At 49.8% G+C, this 15035-nt stretch overlaps 1 protein-coding gene across 3 annotated transcripts in view; it reads left to right on the top strand.

The window, feature by feature from the left end:
* Positions 1-941: 941 nt before the first annotated feature.
* EIF4E3 (eukaryotic translation initiation factor 4E family member 3) overlaps positions 942-15035 on the top strand; it is a 187176-nt gene continuing 173082 nt past the window's right edge. For 2 of the 3 annotated variants that reach the window (XM_032359654.1, XM_032359645.1), the window contains exons 1-2: positions 942-1192; positions 14543-14615. In XM_032359654.1, coding sequence (XP_032215545.1) covers positions 1014-1192; positions 14543-14615 — 252 coding nt within the window. In that variant the 5' untranslated portion in view covers positions 942-1013. The remainder of the gene's footprint in view (positions 1193-14542; positions 14616-15035) is intronic. The other variant, XM_032359659.1, reaches the window with a different exon arrangement.

The following is a 15035-nucleotide window of genomic DNA, read 5'->3' as shown; positions in this document are numbered from 1 at the left end:
CCCAGGAATCTTACAGCCACAGGGATTTCCTCTGTCTTCAGAAGTTCAGAGAGCAGAGGGTTCTGTGTTCAAGAGGGCTCGGTTTCGTCTTTCCTTGCAGGTGCTTTGGGGCAAGTCTGGGGACTTGGGCTGACTTTGGGAACCTTCCTCTGAACTCTGCCACACTCGGGGCCAGACTTAGTCCCTTACTATGGACGCCTGGCGGCCCTGAAAAGGGCGGGATGGGAGCTGTGTTCCCTTGAAACTAGCTGAGTTAGGACATGTGCTCACCCTGAGGAACGCAAAACTGACCTATCACAACCTCGTGCCCAAGTCAGTGGCTCCTGGCTTGTGTCTGTCTGGCCCTCCCTTCGGGCGCTCTCGGGCATTCCATTCTCTTCATCCATTTGGCCAGCGGTTCCCCTTGCCATCTCTCCGTCGCACCCAACTGTGCTTCCATCTGCCCTTCCATCCCTCCGTCCTCCTCCAGCCATCTGCCGGCTTCCCCACCCGTCCTCAGACCGCTGGTATTAACGCGCACCGGTCCTCCCCTCCCACCACGTGCGTCTGAAACGCCGTCCGCTGGTGCATCCGTCCATCCGTCCATCTTTCCGAAACCCGCCCGTCCACCCCCACCCCCGCCCCCCGGCCTCCGGGCTGGCTGCAGAACCAGCCCCCTCTCTCCGGCCGGCCCTGTGTTCCCGACCCCCCGGAGCCCGCTCATCCGTGCCCGGCCAGCTCTGCCCTCCCCCGGGCCGGCCGGCCAGCCGTCGGTCCGCCGCCCGCCGGGTCCGGGTCCGGGTCCGGGTCCGGGTCCGGGTCCGTGCCAACCGGGCCCCGCCGCGGGTCGGCCGGCTTCGGTCTGGCGGCGCGGCTCCCAGGCCAGGCGGGCGGCGGGCCCGGGGCGGGGCGGGGCGCGCGCGGGGCGGGGCGGGGCGGCCGCGCCGGGGCGGGCGGGCGGGGGCCGGGGTGACTCAGCCGCCGCTCGCCCCGCGGTCCGCGCGTCCGCCGGCCTCGCAGGCGGGGCGGAGAAAATGGCGATGCCCCCGGCCGCCGTGCCCCCCGCCCGGGCCCGGGAGCCGCCGGGGCCCCGCGCCGCCGCCGCCAACGCCGCCAACGCCGCGCCGCCGCTCGGCCTGCAGCAGCTGTCGGCGCTGCGGCCCGAGCCGGGAGAGGTCCCGCTGCACTCGCCCTGGACCTTCTGGCTCGACAGGTGAGGGGGCGCGGGGCCCGCCGCGTCCGGCCCCGACCCCGCCGCCGCCGCCGTGCGCCCGCCCGGCCAGCGCCGCCGCTTTGTCTCGGCGCCGCCCGGGGCCCGAGCCCCGGCCCCGCGCCGCGGCCGCCCGCGCGCCCAGGACTCGCGCGGAGCCGGCTCGGGAGCCCGGGGCCGGGCCGGGGCGAGCGAGCGTTTGGCGGCCTCGCCCCGGGCCGGGAGGGCACAGGCGCAGCCCCGAAAGTTTCGACAGCACTTTCCCCCGTTATTTCCCTCAGAGGAAGCGTGCCCGCGGGCGGCCGTCCTGGCCGGGCGCTGGGAGATGGGCCGGCCGGGGGTCGCCGGGTCCTCGCCGGAGAGCGGGGAGAGCGCTGCTGTCCTGGCGGCCCCGCGGGGCTCCTCCGACCTCCGCTGTGACAGCGCTCGGGGAAGTGGGCCGGCCCCCTGGGAAGTGTGCGGGGCGGCTGGATTACGGCCCGGCGGGGGCCTCCACTCCGCGCCCCCCCCGCCCCCGAAACTGCCACGGACACCTCTTGGCATTCTTTCTCAAACACTGGGCGGGGATTTTCTTGATAACTTACTGTGCAGCCACATGCCTTCTAGACGCTGGGAATTCACTGGTGAGCGATACCTCACTTTGTCAATAAAGTGGGGACGATTATAGCTTTCTCAGGGGACAGCTCAGGTGCCATCTCCTCAGAAACGCCTCCCTGACGGCTGTGTCTAAATTAGCACACCCCCATCTTGCAGTCATGCTGTATTCCCCTGCTCTGTCTTGTTTTCCTGTTATGCTTAATGCTGCCACATAGTATTATGTATGAATCTGTTTATTTTCAGTCTGTCTCAGGGACAGGACTGTCCTGTCTCGGGACTTTTCAGAAAGTCCCTCAGTACTTTCCCCTTGGTTGAAACTCAATGATCAGGGCCTTAGTTTTTGACACTTGCTATATCCCAGCACCTAGAACCGTGCCTGGCACATAGTAGGAGCACAAGAAAATTTTGATAAATGAATAAATGCATGAATGCAAAGCCCTTCTTAGTATCCATTACCCTGTGGGTCCACAAAGAGGACACCTCAAGGTTGTCCCAAAAGCTTATGGAAATTTTGATGACACTGCAACTGTGGTTAAATGTTTGGAAGAAAGGTATATGACTGTCTTCTACGAAATTTACTTAATAGACCCAAATCTGGTCTTTAAAAGCCTCACATAAAGTTCTTGCAAGATTTTTTAAAAGTGATAATCATCCTTTTAAGGAAGATAAGTTCATTCCTTTCTTCTTGTTGGAATTAGCACCCATCTATAAGAATCTATAAGAACTGACACTTGGAGCAGCGGTCTCTTCCGGGGACCCGAAGAAGTTGGGGGTGGGGTAGATACAAAGAGTCTCCTTGTCTGAAACATTTTCACTTTCATTATGGGATGCTAAGAAAGCATTTTACTGTCATAGTAGGAGTGGTTTTGGCTAACATGAGCAGAATGAAATCATGTGTCTTTGTTTTCAAAGGTGTGCTGTAACTATTGTTGCTAAGTATCTGTTTTCAAGGCCTTAAACCTGGGGCCTCTAGTCTAATGTTCTAACTTGTGGAGATTGTTGCCTGGTGGAAACAAGTATCAAGAGAGTTTCTTTTTAAAGGCTCAAAAATTAGTCTACCTAAAGGCACATCATTTTAAGAATGGTCCAAGATTTTAATGCCGCATAACAACACACAACTTTTTAAGAATATCTGGTATCTTTCAGGATAAGAATACAGTAACTTCAATGAAGACACAAACTCCAGCTTTCCTCGTATGCATTTGGGTATTTTTGTTCTCTGAAAGCCAGTAATCCAACGAAATGTTATTGCCACATTGTCCACATTTGGAATAGAAATAATTAGATTGATCTAGAAATTATAATTACTTCCAGCATTGCTCATTTGAGTTCATTTTGCCTGATCAATCATCCCATAACTTTTACTGACGCTGTTTCCACTTCTCTGGGAGTCCATTACATTTATGTCAGCTGGCCCCGTTCCCTCGGGGTTATGAACACATTGTGTTCTAGAAGTTTTGTTTATAACTTTTTCCCCCTAGGGAAACAAGATTCCAGAGAGAGTAATAAGGCTCTCAGGAGAGCCCTACAAGGAAGTCTCCCCCCCCAACCCCCAGCGTAGGTGGTGTCTGCCACCAAGGGCATCAGTTTTGAGTTCCACAGCATCCAGAGTCCTTCTCATCCCTAAAACTCTCCTTTGGCACATACATCTGTCCTGTCCTCCCTTTCAGTCTACTTTGTGACCAGAGACAAGTGATCTACCCCCACTAAGCCTCAGCTTCATTGTCTGTAAAATGAGGATATTCATAGGCTCTCTCTCCCAGGGGTTGTTCTGAGGATTAATGGATGAATATAAAGCACCAACATGGGTGCCCAGCATAGAATAAGTGCCTAATTAATATTGATAAGTAACATTGTTACCTGAAGCTCGCCCATTACCCCCACCCCCAACAGTCCCTGGAGCAGCTTGTCTGAACTTAGTGTTAGGAAGCCAGCAACCTGAACTCATTTCCCCTGCTGGATGAAACGGAGAGCCCCTTAAGTAGAGTTACTTGCATTTTCAATAGCAAATTCCAGTAAACCCGTGTGTGTGTGTGTTATTTGGACTGTATGGCTTAGAATGCAAGCATTTGGGGTATGATTTTGAATGGGGATATAGAATGAAGATACCGAAAACCTGATCCTGTCTTGGTCTTGGAAGCTGCTCTTGGTTGCATGTCTCTGAGTGGTGACCCCCTTTCCTCAGTTTTATCCACAGCACTCAGTCCTCAGGCCTCTGGTCCCCAGCCACACCAGCGACAGCATTCAGTTACAAGGCGTTCAGTTCCCTTGGTGCGCTGGTGATTTCCCACAATTTTATACTTGTGCATGCGTCTCCTCCTCTCTGTGTCCATATGGATGTCTAATACACATCCAAACTCAGCACATGTCAAACCACCTCTTCAGCTTCTCTCCCAAATTTGCCTTCTTCCATCTGTCCCATCTCAGATCATAGCAGTTCGCAGTCACTCCTTCCTTCTGGTTGCTCAGCCTCCAGATCGTGGTGACCTCTGTGACTCTCCCCTTCCTCCCCTTCCCCATTCCTTCTCCCTCTCCGGCACCCACTCTGCACAAAGGCTGTTGATTCTACCATGCAAGGGTGTCCAGAATCCAGCACAGTCTCACCGCCTGCATCCTGGGCCTGAGCCGCACAGCCTCTCCCACCTGGACCACTGTGGGAGTGTGTTCTCCCTGCTTCTCCCCTTGCCACCTACGGTCCCTTCCCATCGCAGCAGCTGAAGTAATACCCAAGTTAAGGCCTGTCACTTCTCTGCTCTCCTCTTCACTCAGAGCAGAAGCCAAAGTACTTACAACTGCCTGCGAGACTCTGCAGCATTTCCTGTCCCCGCCCCATGTGCCTTGCTCCCCCCCATCCCAGTCCCCCCCCCTCCCTCTCCCTTCTACCCTTCTAGCTCTTTCTCTGTCATCCCAAGCATGGGCCTTGACCACCAACAGTCCCTCCTGCCTGGAATGCTCTTCCTTCGACCATCTGCTAGGACTGCGCTTTCTTCCCCTTCTGGTCTCTGCCCAGATGTCATCTTCTCACAAGGCTTGCCCTAACCACTGCGACAGAAACGGCACGCACATCCTGACACACACTCCCCGTGCCCCTGACCCCACTTATTTTCTCCATATGGGATTCTGTGTCTGTCCGCCTTCTCTCACTGGAACGTCCACTTCACAGGGTTCTTTCTGCATCATTCCGCCCTCTCCTCCTGGACCAGGCCGTGGCACAAAGTCACCCCACACTGAAGGGTTCGGGGCTGTGGAATTCTACTCCTAGTGACTTCCCCTTCTCCCATGGTGGTTCATCTTACTCCAAGTATCATTTGTAAACCTGCATCCTTAGCCTGACCACTCTCCTGAGCTCTGGACACCCTGTCTGCCACGTGCCAGCTAGCAGTGCCACCATCCAACACATTTTTCAGAGTTGGAATTTCCTTTGACCAAATCCTCTTCTCTCTTGAGTCCACTACCCTGTCTGGCTCTGTGCTTCAGAGGTTTGATCCCCTGTTGGAAAACCTGCTCCAAGCCTAAGACATCCCCCCGTCTCCCTGTGCCTGCTCCCTAGGCACCTGCGCTCTCTGGCCTCAGGTAGACTGGTCCTGCCTGCTCCTAAGCTCTTCCCTCCTCCCAGCATCCCTGCCCTCCCCCACACACACACTCCCTACCCTACCCCCTCTTCCCCCACCAGCTGCCAGGGCTTAGCCTTCTGCCTTCTAACCTCCTCCTGGTCCTGTCATTCCAAAACTCCCCGCCTTTCTCCTTTGCCACAGCTGTGTATTGTGACTCTGTCTCCCGCCACCTAAGCAAGCATGCCTCTCTTGTGGGCTTGTGTGCTCCTGGCAGGTAGAGTTCTGTATCTCCACCCCTACTTTTACCAGAGCAGCTCTGATCCGGTTTTGTTGTGGTGTTTGTTTTAGAAATGGGCCACTCTAATTTGAAAAGAGCACTCCCCAGCTTAGAAACAAAAACAAAACCTAAAACCCACAACCTTCAGATCATGCTACAAACTTCTATATTGCTATTTTTAACTTGAAACTCACTTTTTTTTTCCTAAGCCTCATCCTCTATATGTCCCCAACTCCAGAATACCACTCAGTGTGTCCAGTCTCTGCTAACAGTGGACTTGTGGCCCTTTTCCTGCATATGCCATGGACTTGCCAGCTTCTGAGATTTGTCTCCTGATGTCCCTTGTGCTTGGGATGCGCTTCTGCCCTTTGTCTACCTGAAAAGCTGTTGGGCATCCTTCAAGGCCTTGCAAAGATTGCCCTTAACAGCCTTTGACCCAAGCAGGATTGAGCCCACCTCGTCTGCACTCCTACCGCACGTTTTTACAGGCCATATTTGTATTAAGGATCATTGGTGGGTCCCCTGTCCCTCCCTCTTGACCATGAGACTTGGACTGCCTCATGCCTGACTCCCCGGAGTAGACTTCATAGTACACACAGAAGGTGCTTAGAGAGTATTTGTGTTCTTGTGTCTTTAGTCACAAAGGTAGGCCAGTCACATATGTCCCCCACCAACCCCCCCTCAGGGTTCGCCTCTACCCAACCAGTGTTCCTCACAGTCATCCCTCACCACCCACATCTGAACCACCCGGCTGGGCCTCTTCAAGTGCCAGCTCCCAGCCTTGCCCAGGACCCGCTCTCTCAGACCTCGGGGGTGGACTGCACGTTTGGAGCAAGTGTCTTACGCATCACCCCTGGAGAACTAGTGCTCTCTTTATCGATCAGGTCAGTGGAGCCTGTTAACTTGTCCATCGCTGCTCTCGCTGCCAAGAATGCAAACATGACAATAGCGTGGTCCTGGGCCTCCCAGGAGGGATGCCTCTCATATCACACGTTTCCACGGCATCAGTGGAATGTTCTGGGAGGTACCACGTTCCAGAGGGAGACCCCTTTCATGGTGTGATGCTTTCACACACATCGCCATGGGGTGCTCCATAATAGTAAATCTGATATGGGGTGCCAGGCCAGGCTTGATAGAGAGGATCCCCAAACCATCCTCATTCACAGAGCGGCCTGTTGGGACCAGGTGAGGGTAGAAGACCACGTAGAAGGATGTAGAAGTTGACAGGGAAACACCGGCTGGCATCTGCATCTGTTGCCCCCATTTTTGCCTTTCTGAACCCACAGACTTTCTTATAGCCCAGGATTTTACTTTCTGGAAGTGGGGAATGGTGTTCACATAGGTCAGGGAAAGGCTCTGCCTCGGGGGCCCACAGCCTCTCCTGTGCGGCAGTGCTGGCTTCCTGCCGTTGGGCCTGGAGGCCTTAAACACCCTCAGAAAAGTTACCAGTCCTCCCCTGGTACTAGCTGCTCAAAAAATCTATTTTCTTTCCTTTAATATTACAGATGCCATTTCCTTATTTTCAAACCTAAGACAGCTGGCAGGACCTTAATGGTCTGGCAGGGTGACAGTCCAGAACCTGGCCTCAGTTTGCTGTCACCTCTCTTGCACCCAACCTCTGTGTACCAAGGGATTAATTATCTGGCAAAAGGAAAAGAGTCCCAGTGGCTCATGTCAAGGAGCTTATAGGCTGGGAATGAAAATATAAGGAAGCCTTGGAAAGTGAAAATGAGCTAAACATGCAAAAAATAAAGCATTTAGATTATGAAGTGTGTTTCAGTTGATCCCTTATTAAATGTTAATAATAGGGCCGGGACCATTTTTTTGCGTGTGACTCTCAAACAGGAAGCGGCGATGGCCACAAGCCACAGATCTATCTTAAAAGTAATTAAAATGCAATCAGCAGTAATGGAGCGCGTGATCTCCGAGGGATGCTCTCCATCACAGAACTGAGCCTCTACAGATTTTCCCTCTGACGGCTGAGTCTGATGTGAGCACATTCACCTAGACGGGCTTTCAGGAGACACATCCCTCTGGCTTTAAAGTTTCCCTCTCAGATGAAAGCCGTACTCTTGGCTCAGACGCAGGTGTCGCTCACGTGAGGTGGAACGTTGTCCGTATTCATTTCTTCAAACAACATCTGTCGTGTGTGTGTGTGTGTGTGTGTGTGTGTGTGTGCGAGCGCGTGCATGGGGCATGCGCTGTCCCTGCTAGGTATGACCCTGGGTGTTGTACACAATTCCCCACGAGTCCTCACAATACTGAAGTAGGACATACCAGCCACGTTTTACATATGAGAAAATTGAGGCTGGGAGCAGCCACTTGACCAAGGTCACACAGCTAACAGAGCGGAAACAGGATTGGAGCTAAGGACTGCGTGACCCCAAGCACTGGTGTCCCTCACCCTGCCGAACACCACTTCCCGGTGACTATGAACAGTGCACGCAACACAGTTCTCCCACGTTCCACATTCTGAAATAAGGAAGCTGCGTGGGACTTGATGGGTAATCTGGGCCCACCACCGAATTTCACAGACAAGGAAACCAAGCTCCCACTGCATGGGAAACAGTTAAGCCAAGGACTCCCTGCTTCACAATTTGCAAAGTAGATACCCTTCCCATATTTAAGAACCTGGGTAGGATTGTCCTTCACATTTAATGATGGCCTCATCTTGATCGTCTCTTTGGGCGATGACAAGAAATACGTCTGTGAGAAAAGTGATTTTTATGTGTTTTTGATGATGCTATCTATAGTTCATTAGCTTTTACTTGCCAGGTTGTTAGCATTTCTTCTGGTGACTTGATTTAGATGTATATACTTCAGTATATACACAAATCACATAGGATTCAGCAGGTGTCTCATGGGCCTGGAGATGCTGTAGCTCTCACACCAGATGATGCTACCTGTTGGCCGAGCACACTTTGGCAAGGATGCAGGCAGGATTTGGGGAGAAACCTTTCCAGCTTCTCTGTGTAAGAAGCATTTCCAGGTGTCCAGGTCACTGGTAAGTGGCGCCGCGGCCTGTCAAGAGCTAGCCAGGCAGCAGTGACGATCACTTCCTTGGGTATTACCAGGGCTTCTGTCTCCACGAATTATTCATGAGCCTTGCTCACCTGTAGCAGACATATCTTCTTTTTTTTTTTTTTAAAGATTTTATTTATTTATTTGACAGAGAAAGATCACAAGTAGACAGAGGCAGGCAGAGAGAGAGGGGAGCAGGCTCCCAGCTGAGCAGAGAGCTCGATGCGGGACTCGATCCCAGGACCCTGAGATCATGACCTGAGCTGAAGGCAGAGGCTTAACCCACTGAGCCACCCAGGCACCCTGTAGCAGCCATATCTTTAAGGGCGCCTGTGGGGTTGAGGGGAGAAGGCCCATTCGTAATGCAGGGAGATACAACAATTGCAAGCTGCAGAGGAGTTGAGACTGCTTGGTGCAGAGCTGAATTCATGGCACCAAGCAGAGGAGGGGTCATGGAATAAGTGATCCGTCTAGGCTGGTAACTGCGAGCAAGGCTTCCCGCCACCTGTAGTTCAAGTCCCAGGTCTAGCCCTAGCCAACTCTGTGTCTCTGGTGGGTCACCACCCTCAGACTGCATTTGCTTATCTGCAGAATGGAAACGCCAACCGGTATTTGCCTCATGGTGTTTGAATGAGGATGGAGTGAGATTGTGCATGCACGGAACACAGGATACACAGGGTTGTTTCTTTCTTTCTTTCTTTTCAATTATTGGAGTCTCGGTACATATTTCTAGAATAAGAGAGAGGATAAAATGCTTTGAAGCACTGCAAACTTAAACTGAGCTGAAAGTGTTCTGTGTTGTGAGAATCTTGGGGACCTGCTTTAATGAACAGATAAAGACAATTTGTAAGTAACACATTAATTTTTGCATGTAAGTGGTGCTTAGGTGCCTAGAAACCATTTAAGTAGAACAGTTGGTCCAAACTTATGAGACTGTCTGCTTTCTCCTAACTCCCCAAATGAAATTTTAACCAATTTTACATAAAGAGCCTTGAGATGCATTTCCTGTTACTTTGTTATGCATTTGAAGATGCACAGACATCGTGTAAAGCTGGGTGGGGGGTGTGGGTCATATGCAGCATTAAGACGTCCCCTCTTACCTGTGCACCCATCATCTACTTGGCAGACCTGGAAGGATCCCCTCCCACTTCTGCCATAACCATCACAACTTCTGGATTAGCCAAGTCCAAGCGGAAATAGCTGTCAGGGTAGCCCCAGCCTTGAGCCCTGAGATACTGGCACCTGATGGGCTTTCTTTTCTGAGGAAGGAATCTAGGAGTTTCTCAGCTCTGTGTGTAACTCCCACAGATTTCTTGGGATTCTTACTGGCTGCCCCACAGATTAGAAAATGTGTTCAGTGTCTCTTAATTCTTATTGCTCTCTTATCTCTTCCTGGTTCTCTGCCTCTGATGGTGATGATACGATGGTGATGTTAGCAACAATGGCTTATTAGATGCCAGATATTGGGTAATGCTTTGTAGAGCATTCACTCATGTTATCTAAGTAGCAAAGCAATGAGTGCCATAGAGACCATGTTCTCAGAAAGGGGAAGTGGGGGCCAGAGAGGGTCAGGCTTGCCACATAGCTGGGAGTTGGCAGAACTGGAGCTTGAATGCAAATCCATGGGTTCCAAGGGCCATCATCTTAACCCTTCTGCTTTCCTACCTTCCTGCTGTAGCTCATTTGTAGCTTTTGTTTGCTAAAGTTGTCTTCTTCTCATACCTAGCCCCAGAAGATGATGACCTGTATGTGTGTTCTTACTGAATTGTGTCTCTTATATGACGTTTTGGGATGTCATTAATGCCAGGGGTTCTGGTAGCCTCCAAGTCAGCCCTGCATCTCCGCATCTCTGCGTCCGCCCCCTTCCAACAGCGTGGCCTGGTGGATGGCGGTGGAAGAATGACAGGCCAGAGTGGGTCCAAGGAGAGAGTAGATAACCTAAAAAGGGATGAGAAAGGGATTTGCCCTAAGATTTGCCGTGGGTGACCCTCCCATGATGACAGTGACTGCTGGGTTTTTACTTCTCCTTATCTAAGAGGAAGATCATGGGCATCAGAGTTAGACCAGGGAAAGAACCCAGATTTTTCTACTTAAAAAGCCTCTCTGCACCTCAGTTTCCTAATTAGTAAAGTGGGGATGATGATAGCAACTTGACGGGGTTGCTGTAAGATTAGAGACTGCATAAGCAAACCCTCTATAAAAGGATCCCGTTATTACATTGATTTCACTAAATCAAAGGAAAGACTCCTGGCAGACACTTCCAACTCCTTAATCTGATCCACCCAGGGAACATTTATTGTCTCACTGAGGGTTCCTCACCTGTAGCTGCGTGCTGGGAGAAGGTGGCATAGAATTCAGAGATGTGCAAACAGGTCCTGATTCCTTGGTTCTGTGATTAGCCACCAGTCGGACTATGTGTCCTTCTAGGAAGGGTCGTCATTGATACATATGCCTCTCTCACAGCTTTCTCTCCCATCTCCTCCCTTCTGGGCAAAGAAGAGGGGATCTGATCAGAGTTGCTTTTCTTCTGGGGGTCTGGGGAATTCAGAAAGCAGCAGGGCTAGTTCTAGAACTCCATGAGGACAAGGACTTTGTCTAGAGTGACCACTGATGTAGCCCCATCAGCTGAAAGAGGTGTGCACTGAATCTTTGTGGATTACATAAATCATAAATCCTCAGAGACTCTTTGTTACGTGTCTGTGTCAGGGTTTCTTGGCGTTGACTCTGGTGACCTTTTGGACTAGATAATTCGTTGTTGTGGGGCTGTCCTGTGCCTTCTACCCACTAGAGGCCCCTGGTATCCCCCTCAGGTGTGATGACAGGAAATGTCTCCAAATATTACCACCATATGTCACCCTGGGGGGCAAGATCACGCCCAGATAAACACCTTTGGCTGCAGAGCAAGGGCTGGGTTGGGTTTCTGCTGGGAGGTTTCTGTTTGTAACATGAATGGAATAAAAAGACTTAAAAGATAGGAGAAGAGCCTGTATATGTGAGACGAGTAAAACTGTGTCTCTCCTCAAAGTCCATGGCCAACATTTATGTTCCGGTTGGTAGAGCTCTCTTTCAGAGTAACGGGGAGGAGGGGGTGTGGGGCGGTCTGCCCAGCACTACAGCTCTGGCACGAGCAGCCTGTTTTGCTACTTTAAGAAACAGTAACCGTAGACACTACAGCTTCTGGTTCAACTTTGAACCAGTGAGTCCAGTCCGGACTGACCTGTTTACAAGACAGATTATTTTAAAATCTCAGCCTGTTTACCCTGTTAAAATTGATTTCGTGGCTATGGTCCAGTTCTGCTTGTTAAAGATGTCCTAGGGCGGGCCTGAGGTTTAGGCACAGCGTGATTTTTCAAGGACTGTCAGGATCGGACTTGGCTCGCGGAAGAATGTCCTTCCTCGCGCTGGCTAAGCCAGCCACCAAGTACGATCAGAATTTCCAGCACCATTGTTTCCTTACTTTGAAACCTGGAGAGCCTTAAAACTGTCCAGCAGCTGCAAGAAACCCTTGAGATCCCAGAATCCAAACTTCCCTGTGAAGAACTTAGGAAACCAGAATACAGAGGAGCTGATGTATTTCCTTCAAATGCCCATACCTTCACATCACAACACACTAATCAGAATAGACCCATCATGGAGGGTGATCTGTTTTAGCGGGAAGCTTCTCTCCTCGGCTGCCCCAGAAAGGCGATTCTCAGAAAGCTGGGTGGCCAGGGTTCAATGCCGTAAAGGAGGTAGAACGTTTAGCACACCAGTGGGAATGGAGTCACTGCACACCAGCCCTCATACTGTCATCTCACACAGACGGTGCTGCCTTCTCGTCTTATTCTAGAGCCCTTGCTTGGACTCTGGAAACTAGGCTTCTATAAAAAAAAAAAAAAAAAAAAACTGGACTTTGAAACTGAGGGGCCCTAAATGATTTTGTATAATTTTCTCCTCCACTGGAATAGAATTAAAAGATCAGAATATAGAGACAGAGGCATTTAAAAAGAGTCAGAGAAAACACATGTTCATCAGAAACTTTTTCCAGGCTAAATGGTGTTATCCTCGCATTGTGTTAAGTTGATAGAATGCTGTCTAAGGCGAACATTCAAATACTCAAGTTCTACACGTTACACATGGAAGTGTGACTTTAAAAAATAGTAAAACTTAGAAATATGCTGTTTTAAAAATGAAAGAAAGGCAAAGTACATTTCTTTCCTTTGGATCCCAACAAACCTCCATCCTGTTAGTGAAGGAGCTCTCTCTTTGCTCTCCTGTGTGCTTTGGGTGATGCAGGGATGTCTTGCTCGGCATTTCTGGTAGAGAGGTCAGCTAAACTTCCCAAAGGGGGGAAAAAATCAGCATTGGAATAAATGCCAATAGATTTTCTTGTAAAAGGGAAAGATTTTTCATGTGAAAATCTATCCAGAAAAAAAGTTCAAGGTCTGTTTAGCGGGGTTTTTTTTCACCCAATCATTTTATAATCGAAACCAAAACCAGTATAAAAACCTGCATTAAATAGTAGGTTAATACTTAATCATGTCAAGGCAATCTCTGTGGACTGATGGATTCATCTGGGCCCGGGCACTGTCCTAGCTAGATGCTGACCGAATATCTCACTCTTCACCACTCTCTTCAGCATAGTTGTATTAGGCTTCAGGTCTAGCAAGAAAATGCGATCACGCTGGTTATTGTGGATTTGCCTTTTTTTTTTTTTTTTAATGTCCAGCACATTTATGAACAACTGGGAAAGAATTGGAAGCCCATGCATTAGGGTAGCTTTAATTTATCACATCACCAACTTAACAGGCTCCTTCGTTTGCCCTCAAACTAGTCCACAATTATACTTCCTTAGTGACCTTGAAGCCAGGGAACTGTATTCAGAAGGACACTTTTCTGTTCCATGTAGACACCAGGGAACACTGGTCCATAGTTCCGGTTTATAGATTCCGGGTTGACTGTGAGCCAGAATGTTCTCCTCTCCGCAAGCTTCATTTCCCACCTCGCCACCGGACACAGGGCTTTCAAGCATTAATTGAGAGGTGAATATTCCCCTTTGCCCAGACATTTCTGGGTCCCGACAGTCTTGAGCAAGAACTGCTAGTTCAATATAGGAAAAAGGAAAAGGTAGCAAGAAATGAGACTCTGCTTCTAAGGACTGATGAGACCTTGTTACGTTGCCCCTAACCCCAGGAATGGTGCTGGGGTAAGGCCTGTCCCTAGCGCCCAAGTTTTCCGCTGAATAAACCTGTCGTATGTTGCCATCTAGTGGACCGTATGGCAAACTAAAGATTAATGTATTCTGACCACAGAATTCCCCAGAACTAATTAAATCAGCCCGAGAAAATAACTGAGTTTTTCTGAAAGCACATGTTGGGGAAATATATGCAAATTTCAGGTGAAACTAAAGTTGACTTTTAGTAATCATGTTTTCTTAAAGTTGGCAAAAAGTTACTCTGTTTCTTAAGAGTTCCTGAATATTTACCACCAGAGAACTAACAAGTTTTTCAAACATGTCACTGGGCCAAGAGCCTATGATTTCAGTCACCTGTACTCTGGGCACAGTTTCACATCCAAAGTCCTAGAAAAAGGCTTTGTTATTACAAGGTTATTATAGTATTTTTTTTAATGTGATTTTTTTAAAGGTTTAGTATTTTTTAAAATGTGATTTTTAAAAGTTTCCAATATCTTTTTTACATACATTTACTTTTTTTTTTCCCACCAAATAAATATGCTTGCTTTTAGGAGAGACAGACGCATGACTTCACAGAGTAGGAATTTCACATTTTAAATTCTAAATCACATCCCAGAAATGTCTGCTGCTGTGGTTTCAGACCTAATTTGTATGAAAACCTGCAGACTGACTTCATGAACATTGACTCCTTGTTTCGCTTGTATCTTTGCTCTTTATTTCTGTTTCCTTAGATCCCTTCCTGGTGCCACAGCCGCTGAGTGTGCCTCGAATCTGAAGAAAATCTACACAGTACAGACAGTGCAGGTAAGATCCGGAAATGGACGTACCCAGTGAACACAGTATATGGGGGACATTTGATCTTCCAGCCAGAAAAACGGCCGCTTGGCAGGCAGTCCCCACCCGGTGTTCTGTCCCCCGGTCAGCTCTCAGGTCTTTTGGTGGCTCTGTGCTTAACTAGATGTAACCCAGAGGCTGGTTGAGCCCATATCCAGGTGGCCTGCTCTTCTCCTGGGGACCTACTAAAACATAGTAACTGCCTAAATATTTTGTACCTCCTCGAGAGGAGCACACTGTGATGTGTCCCTTCATGGATCTGTGTCCCCATTCAGATGCCAGCGCGGCTACTCCCTCTCTGAGCTCTGAGCTCTGTTTCCCTTCTCTGAGATGCAGTGGCATCCCCCCTGTAGGCTTACCTAAGGCTACCGGTCACACGGGAAGAGCAGA

The sequence above is a fragment of the Mustela erminea genome, chromosome 1 (genome assembly GCF_009829155.1).
Source record: "Mustela erminea isolate mMusErm1 chromosome 1, mMusErm1.Pri, whole genome shotgun sequence".
Classification (NCBI taxonomy): Eukaryota; Metazoa; Chordata; class Mammalia; order Carnivora; family Mustelidae; genus Mustela; species Mustela erminea.
The sequence above is the reverse complement of the archived record's forward strand: the minus strand, read 5'-3'. Positions and strand labels throughout refer to the sequence as shown.